The sequence below is a fragment of the Anneissia japonica genome, unplaced genomic scaffold, assembly GCF_011630105.1.
Source record: "Anneissia japonica isolate Jap-2015-1 unplaced genomic scaffold, ASM1163010v1 scaffold288033_len957474_cov176, whole genome shotgun sequence".
NCBI lineage: Eukaryota > Metazoa > Echinodermata > Crinoidea > Comatulida > Comatulidae > Anneissia > Anneissia japonica.
Window position 1 is genome coordinate 653,711 of NW_022715491.1, and position 9,927 is coordinate 663,637.

At 33.9% G+C, this 9,927-nt stretch overlaps 1 protein-coding gene across 3 annotated transcripts in view; it reads right to left on the reverse strand.

Moving 5' to 3' along the window:
- The window catches only part of LOC117109254 (coronin-2B-like), a 70,116-nt gene that overhangs the window by 20,221 nt on the left and 39,968 nt on the right, over positions 1 to 9,927 (reverse strand). The window contains exon 4 of one of the 3 annotated variants that reach the window (XM_033251518.1): positions 8,556 to 8,705. The exons of the other annotated variants lie outside the window; for them this stretch is intronic. Within the exon in view, the coding sequence (XP_033107409.1) occupies positions 8,556 to 8,705 (150 nt within the window). The remainder of the gene's footprint in view (positions 1 to 8,555; positions 8,706 to 9,927) is intronic. 3 annotated transcript variants of the gene reach the window in all.

Consider the following 9,927-nt stretch of genomic DNA (forward strand, 5'->3'; position numbering starts at 1 on the left):
AAAAAACAATTTTTTGACCATGATGACGTCAACAAAATCTAAAAAGAAGTGAAATATATGAACGAGAATTGTCTCAGCTATAACATACTGAAAGTTGGAAGACGATCGATAAAGGATAAGCGAGATACGCTCAAATGCGTATTTTCAAAAATGACGTCATAGCTATAAATCACTTTCTTTGAATTCAGACGCCAATATGATGACGTCACAATATCTGATGAGCCATTATGATCTATAAAATCATATCTACAACTCATGTGCTTTCAGAATATGTAATAAAAAATGGGGGTCACCTTTCAACCTAAGGAGATATAACTGAATGAAAATAGGCCTCATTTTAGCATAATTTCACTGTATAGAGCACAAATACGGCCAAAGATACCTATGTTTGATGCGCACATACGGTATTGCTATTGGCCAAATGATGACCAAAAAGATTGGAAGTTTGTGAAAATAATGTCAGGAACCCAAAATATGTAAAAAAAACATCATATCTAGCTTTCGTACGTGCTGCGCACGTTAAAATGCGCGCGCGTAGTGGAAAATTTCAAAAACATTTGAAATGCCTAAAATGGCCTAAAACGTCCATTAATTTAGTCAAAAAGTGATTTTGAGCATTTTGAAATTTTGACGCACGCGTACGCGCGCGAACTGGAGCGCACGCGTCAAATTAGGGTACAGTACATTTAACATTAACCCGAAGTTAATACTCACTTAATACGATTTCGAAATGGCAATTGGTTACGCTGATATTATCGATAATGTAAAAACGCAAAATTGCGCGTAGATGACGTCACGCATTACTGAGCGCGTTGAAAACCTTACCATGACTATTCCAGGAGAAGGCAAAATGATTGACAGCAATTGTGCGTAACTCGTGGCAGTTTTTGATATATCGTGCGAACAAAAAAGGGGAGAAAGAAAGAAGAATAAAAAAAAGAAGATGAAGATGATGATCCTGACAATAACAATAGGTGATCCGCTAACGTTAGCGGATCACCAACTAGGTGGCTACTACTACAGTAGAACTGCTGTATTTTTTTCATTGATATCATTTTAATATTAATTGTAATATGCGAGTGTTGTGGACAGACAACGAAACCGCCGATTTAATAGATCTATGGGCCCAGCCTGAGCTACGGGATAAAATCGAGGACAAAAAGTGCAACAATAAAAACGGCGTTTATGAGTTGGTAAGGGAAAGGTTAGCGAACTTGGGGTTGGGAAAAAAGAACGGCGTCACAGGTTCAAAACCCAAGCAACCAGGTCAACCCACGTAGTGTGACCGTCCAACACTTTCAAGCCTGGCGTGAAATCTCAATCGCGGTGAGTCAAGCCAGGCTCGAGGTTCTAGTGTGACCATAGCCTCAGTGTTATTTGGCAAGGCAGTTTTAAAGATGCTTTTGTCTCTTTACACCTCGGAATATGGGTACCTGGTAGAGGTTGCGGCCTTGAATGTATTGTTGTGTGCAATGCAACTTGACTACTTGTAGGTATACTCCCTTGGGAGTGCAGAAGGTTTGCACTTTATGCCGTCAGCCAATTTATGAATCTAATGACCAGGGATAATAACGTTGAAAGTGCTCTGTTACTTTGTTTTATTGCATTAGGAACTACATATGATGTTGATCGTTATCATTATTGTATTACCCAGTTCTCCAGAAGCGATGACGCACTGCCTCAACTTTGACTAATTCAGTTAACTTTCTGTTTTCATACTTGCTCTAGATGTACAAACATTTCAAATTATGCCAGTTGGATGATGAAAACATTTTTCTTAGAAGGACATCAAAGTAAGAACTTAACTCTGATAGTAGAGCTTGTATAAGACAGGGGTTTTACAGGGATTATGATTATGTCTTTAATGACCCGGATACATAGGAAAAAATCAGAATAACAGTGGCGGAAAAGAGAGTTAATGAGTGATGCTGCTCAAATTGTGTTTCGCACACTCTTCATAAATTGCTTTGCAGTTAGTTAAATTGACAGCGAGTGATGTAGAATAAACTCCAAAGATTGGCTACATTCATCACATCTCGGCAACTCCACAAACATGCATCCCCAACATCAAACCGAATTGCTGAAGTTTGATAGTGGAGATAAATCATCCTGTTCATGACTTATAGCACGTTCATTGCATTAAAGTCTAGGTGTCTCCATGCGCCTGAATATTGTACATTCTGGCGTCTGATCTAAGGCATCAAATGTCCGTATAAGCACAATAACCTTTTATCTACTTAGATAACCTCGCCTTGCTTTTTTCAACAAATTCACTCCAATCGTCCTTAAGATAAAATGATATAGTTCTTCAACCCTTATGACCTGTCTAAAGTGAAATGAAAATGTTTTAATATATAAATCAGGATCAAGTTTATATCAAGTTAGAGTTTGGTTAATTGATTAAAATTTATGCTCCTTTCATCCCCCTTGATTCACTCAAATTACTCTTTGCAACTTACACTTGCTTCTCCTGTCACGCTGATATTTTGGTTCTTAATGGCCCTGTCACACCTTGACGATTTAGCGTATGCCAACGTACTGTATGAATATGCTGGCATACGTCAAATAAGTTATGGGTAAAGTTCCGTATATTAAGAGCACGCTGGTATATGTTGTAGTACGGCAAGGTTGTCAAAAAATGGTGTGCATACACACATTTTTTTTATGCATGCCAGCGAGTATGGCTCATACATTGGCATACGCGGGCAATAAGTTGTACGTAGGTTTAATGCGATCGATGACACACGTACACACACATTACTTGTAAGTTACTCGTAAGTCAAAATACATCAAGTATAACCAAAAAGTGATTTCTAACCCATAAGGTGTGACATGGCCATTACCCTCGAGAATAAATATACTATGATAGCAAATTTATTTTGCTTGCTGGAGATAGAGGTTATATTTAAGTTTACACTGATTTAAACAGTTTACTAAAAAAAATTTTAGAATTACCTGCCAATCAGTTTAAGGATTTTCATATACTGTGGAGTGAAATCAGTATACCAGCACAAAACATTGGTGACAGCTTTATTTGAGGAATTTTAGGGTTTTTTAAAGACTTTAAGATATTCATTACAACATGATTCTATACATGGTTCACTTCATAACATGTCTTACATTGAACCTCAGTTGCCCTTTACCCATGGTGTTTAGAAATGTTGAGCTCTGTAATACAGTAAACAGCGCATTAATCATGAGTATTTAACATTCAGATTGCAGTAGTTGTTGAGCGATGCAGTACAGAAACACTTGCTTCCTGTCTGTGTTAAGTAGCACTGTAGTAATTAATTTTAAGGATACAGCAGAGGATAAAGTATCTTTCCTACTTTACTACTGTAGTTTCTCAAGTATAGGCCCACCCCAACTTACACTCAAATTTATGCACGACTGTTTCCTTGGCTAAAGTCCCAGGGTACTGTATAATTTGAATGTGTAGCACAGCTGACATTTTTACACTTTCAAAAAAAAAAAAAAGATTAGCTTTAAATTAAGCATGCATTGTTTTTCTGTCTACGAAAAGAGGATTTCTCGGGTTAAACCCAAACCCTCCCTCCCATTAAAATCGACCAAATTTTGTATTCAAAGGGGATGGGCTTATAGTAGAGGATTTTCTTTTTTAATATTTTGAAATTTGTGAGGGTATTTTTTCACAATTTATTTATAGTAAGAATTATCCAATAAATATTAAAAAATTCAGTGCTAAGAAGAGTCAATGACAAGAAGATGTCTGTATATTATGGCACTCCAGACAACGCTTTTTTCACACTATTAATCAACAAAGTTAAACAAACGCATACGGAAGATCAAATCTGCTCCCTGGGCAGAAGTGGGTACAGTATTTCATAATTTGCTGCATGAGAAACAGCGCATTTAACACTTAAACCTCCTAGGTACACGTACTGGTTAAAGAGAGAGAGACAGTGGGTAAATTGCTGCGCTCAATGGGCTTGCAAAAGTGATAGTTTTGAAGCCCAAAAATCAATGTTAAAAGTCTTTAGCCTCACAACTTGTTGCACCAACCACTTCCAGTATAAACCATTGGAGGAAGGGTGCATTTAAATTCCTCTGAAAGCTGTGTTTCAAAATATCAAATTATTTGGTCAAATATTAAACATTGGTTAACAATAGCAAAAAAAAAAAAAAACTATGTTGAATGCCCATGTTAAGAAATACATGAAATGATGTAGAGCGCCCTCTAGGTAATCAGCAACATCTATCTTGCAGTGTTGTTCTACATTACACTGTGTAATGTATTTGATAATTAGATATTAATCATGTTTAAAAATGGATCATCCCAAAGCTTTGAATTATTTTATATTATTCAATTATTTTTATTATAAATTAATCATTATCACATTATTATAATACACAGGTCTAGAAGACTGCCTAAAAAGCTCCTGCATTGGGATGTCTCCCAACTTGATAGCATTCCTACAGGTACAAGCAAGATTAATCAACAGTTAAAATTATTATCAATGAGGAATGAGCGGTAAAACTGTTAACAAGCTGTCAAAACAGAAAAGGACAAACTTATCAACAGAAGTCTAAAACCATGTTTATTGATTAGCGCAATCATTCTTTTCGTTGTGCTCCAAAATAGACCTTAAAAGGCAAGGCACTTCAGAACATCTGAATAAACAAATCCAGAACTTCCAAGTCCATAGGATTGCGTCTATAAATTTGGTTTAAATACTTCACCTAATCAACAATCTCATTTTGAAATTGTTTCTGCATAAAAAAAAAAAGTTTGTCAAAACATGAAATGACCGTGGCTATTAAAAAGAGAAATGAAAATGTTTTAAAAATTTTTTTAAAATTTATTTAATTTGGACCTATTCATGGCTCTAAATGTTCTACTTCTAGTGAGAGTCTTACTCTCCTTGAAGTTATATAATTATATAATTGATTCAATATGCCACTGATGTTCTCAAGAGTAACTAATAAACTTCCCTTTTCTTATTCTTGTTATTTTATAACCATCTTATATAGTATAAAAAAAAATCAAAGTGTCTTATGAAAACTGGCACCGTTTATGAAAATTCCGTAAAAACTTTTCTGCCTGCGTCATGTGCTATATAACTACTTGTTCAATATTTTAAATTTAAAGTTACTGAATAGATGATAATTGAATTAAGAGATGCCAAGGTCCTGATGGACATAGGCCCTAGGGTGTTACAAACCCCAGCAAAATTGGCTTTCAGCCTTGGTAAGTATTTTCCCTTTGGTGACTGAGGCATGGGGTTGGTCAGTCGCTGACAATCACTTTAGAACTTGATGAGCAAAAAGCTTGCTGATGGCCAATTCAGCGCTCAGAGCACACAACCATTACGCTTTTGGTAAACAGAATTGACCATAAGAATGATGATCTAGTTTCTTAGTCGGGCTGTCTGCTTTATTGATGGATTAACAGTATAATTTGAATCACCAGTTTCCTCAATCTTTACAGCCCACCTATATATAAACATGTGTGCACAAACCTATATTCTTTGGATGAATCACCAACTCTATATTGTTGTCTCGTGTCTCATCAATACAGCTTTCAGACAAACAACCTTTTAAATATTGAGATAATAAACTTGGGACAATGAAATTCAATACCGTAGTTCCTCTAGTATAAGCCCCCCCCCCCCAAGAAAATAATTTTGAGGTAATTTTTTGGGGTGAAATTATACCCAGGGAATCTCCTTTTAATCAAATGGCACTTTTTCGGCACTGTATATGTCTAATTCAAAGCCAATTATTGAATGCTTTTTTTCTGAGAATATTTGTAAAATTCATAACCTTGGCTTTTGCCCGAGGAAAGGGTGGTACATAAACTTTGGCATAAAGCTAGGGTGTTCTTTATATCCGAGATGGGCTTATACATGAGAACTGTGGTATATATAAAATGAATTAACAGGATGCATATAATATGTTCATTCCTTTGAATATAAATTTAAGAATTTTTTGAATTATTTATTACCGTAGTATAAATTCCGAAAATCAGACACTAAATTGTTTGGATAAGTGCCTATTTAATATCATACAATAAAATATTGACAATTTGATCATTATTAAAAGCAATATTTTTTAGGTTAAATTTTTGGATTGTACATTAACTTTAAACAATGAATAATAATTAGACTCGAACCATGCCTATTAGATTGTAAGATGAGAAACTAACCCTCTAAACCATTGTACTGTACAGAATTCTGCACTTTAAAACAGTGCAAGACACATATTTAATTTACTTTCCAACTAACTTGTCCTTGGTTTAGTTACAAAATTATCCACTACTCCTTTTACAATTACAATAAAAAAAAAAGCAAACACTTCACAATCTTGAATCTACACGAGTCAAGTATTCTATATGGATAAGTATTCTATATGGATAAACTACGCCGGGCTAAACACATCTTGTAACCGCAGGACCATGCTATAAGTCTAGAAGGAAGTTAGTCATTGCTAACCTGGGCCTGCAGCTTAAAATAACTGACTTGCTTTAAACGGGCATGAAGAAAGCTGAACTGGACAAGACATGTAAGCATGGGTAGAAGAGGGGAGAGAGAATCTGCTAAGGACTGGAGGGTGATAAAGAAGATATTTAAATAATGTTGTGTGTTATGTCTGCATACTATCTTAATTTTAATAGCTCATTTATAAAAGTTAAGTCTACTGTAATGTACTGTAGTAAAACTGTCACTGAGACTGACCCAGATAAAAAAAAAATATGTACATAGTTGCAAAGAAAACATCCTTAAAGCGATTAAAGACAATTTTATGAGCCTATGTAATTCTAAAGCTAAATAGTATAAATCTGCTTGAATACTGTAGCTCAAAAGCTATCGAAACTTTGGAGTTTTTAATGGGGGACCTTTTGGTTAAAGTTTTTAGTTAACAAAAGACAGATTATGTTTAAGAAAATTGTATCTTTAATGTACTATTAATATCTATTAAGTAAAGTTTGTGATTTAAAGACAAACTATTTTTAAAGGATGACTTTTATAACGTGGAATTCTAAGTACAATAAAGTAAGGAATGATTAAGAATAATTTAGACCACAGCAATTATCAAGGAATTTGAATATATTGACATTTATCACACCATTCAAGGGATTAACTGGAGATTTAATGTAGAGTAGATTTAAGCTGTGTTCGCATTGGATAATTTTAATGAAACTAACCGTGACCCAAAAAAAGAAAAAAAATATTGTGAGCAAACAAACTGAATAAACTCTGTCCACTCCAAACTATCAAATTTTATATGACAAATTAGTGTGATATGCCCATATATGGGTATGATGATGTCATATTACACCCAAATATAGTCATATTACACCCAAATATGGGCATATCACATTTGCTACATAAAATTTAATAGTGTGGACAGGAGTTTAACATTCTAATTGGGGGTATTGTGTATAAAAACAGAATTGATAGGGTGCTGGGTAGGACGGGGAAAGTAATTTAGTTTGTGTGTGCAGACGCTTGATTCATTCTACCAATGAGTGTTTCAGGCTATATTGGAGGACACAAATCATCCGCCCCCATACTGACATTATAGGCACCGTTATTGTTAGGATGTGGTAGAATGATGACGGTGAATGCACACACGGACAGTTACAATTACTTGCTCTACTCAGCTGTTATACAACACTTCAATCTGAAGTATTTAAGATAAGTTAATATTGTTGTACTAGCAGTCATGAGCAGTTATTTCCATTTTTTGTATAATAAAGATATTTGTATCTTTTCTCCTTTGTCAAATTATCTAAGACAGGAGGTAAGCTTAACAAGTGAATATTGGCCACAGACAATAAACCAGGCTATTTTTCTCAAGCAGGAAATTCCAATATGAACAATGCAATTTCTGCTACATTCGCTACTGACTACCCATTGCTGAACATTTCACCTAATTTATCAACAATTTATACTAGCCATACATGCACAAATCTTCCAAGGGATGTGGATCCAGATTTTTTTTAATCAGGGGGAGGGGGAGGTTTTGAGAAGGGGTACCAATTTCATATAGGCCTAGATGTAAAATCATAACAGAAGTCTCCAATAAGGGTATAATTCATGTTTTAGTATATGCTTTCAAAATATTTAACTTTGTTAAATTTAATATTTGTATGCCATTTTGTATTTTTTTTCCATAAATAAATAAAAAACGGCAGTGGCAAAAGGGGGAGGGGGCACCTGCCTTCCGTTCAACCTCCCTATATCCTCCCTTGCTTACTATCTTAAAATCAACTGTATACTTAAATCCAAGTGCGAACAGGGGTACAATTCCTTGGTTAAACTTTGCAATGTGAATGTGGCTTATATACCACTTCATTTTGACATACTGAAACAATTATGTAAACCAATGTGAATGAAATGAAATCTACTGTATGATATCAATAATAATGATAGTGATGATGATGATGGTACTAGACATGATGACAATGATCACAATAATTTAGTGATAATGATTTTGTTGATGAATTATTTCACTTCAGGAAAATCATTAAGAAAATTTTAACAAAGCTGTAGTTTAAAAACAAATGCTGCCACCTATTGTCAGCTCATTACCTTCAAGTCATAACCAATGCTAGCAATGATGTTCATAGCTGCCGGATGCCAGTTGAGAAACGTTACTTTCCTTGTGTGACCATGCAATGTCGCATCCGCTTCACTTCGATTTGTTAGAAGACCGCCCTCTGGAATTTGCCAAAATTTAATCTAGATAAAAAGTGAATTAAGTTTTTTTTAATTTGTAGGTGGTAATTTTGGGGAAAAAATTTATAAACATTCATCCTTTCTACTATGATACAGTACATATAAGAATTACATGTACATGTCATGAAAAATCAAGGTTTTTTTTAGCCTTACAAAGTGGCTATCAAGCTACTAAAAAGATAAACTTATTATTAAATAGGCGACATACTGTGTCAACAATGTCAACAACCAAGTTTACATTTATGACAGGCAGAATCAGCCATGTTTTTCTACGAATGACTATCATTTAATGAAGAATCTTAGCACCAATATTGAAAGGGTGGGGCTTAGTGAAATGATCCATTGTATATGCCTTTGAAAAAAAACAAAAAATTAGCATGATATTAAATGTTCAAAAAGGCCTTGGCTTTTGAAAGAAAAAAAATACCATCAACTATATCAATAATTTCATCAATACAACAATGTTAATAAGAACATCCAATTTCAAACAATAAATAAGTAATAATACTTGCATATTGTTATTGAATAAATCATGCACACAAACACGTTCTTAAAGAACAACATAATAAAATACATTATTTAATTCATTATCAAAAAAACATGAAGAATATATGGAACAATGACTAAGACTAATTTCATAAGAATATATTCCTTTTCAACTTTCTGTTGAAGGGCCATGATTATTCCTATATAAGCACTGAAATTATTAGGCCATATTTATTATGTTCATAATATTGTGTTACAGTATTAACTAGCAAATCTGAATATATAATATGTGTACATTACATATTATAAACAAAATAGTGTCTCTTAGTATGGAATTACATTACCACAGTATGTATATTTATAATAATACAATTCAGTAAACATCAAGTGTAGCTTTGCATTAGGAATGATTAATGCATTATGGAATTGATCGACATTAAAGAATTTTGTTCTAGACATGTAGTTCATATAATTATTATATATGCCATGTAAATCATCATGAATGAGAGCTTATTCTGAATATATATCAAATTCTAATCATCTAAGCATTAAATTGTCTGAAGAATCTTGCATTCTTTAACATGCACTTGGCCATTGCACACATGATGAATGGTTTAAATTTTGATCCTTATTTAAATACATATTATGTATTAGGGGCAGATCCAGGGGGAGGGGACATGGGGCCATCCTCCAAATAAAGACAAATAGAAAAAAAAAAAAAAAAATTTAAAAATAAAAG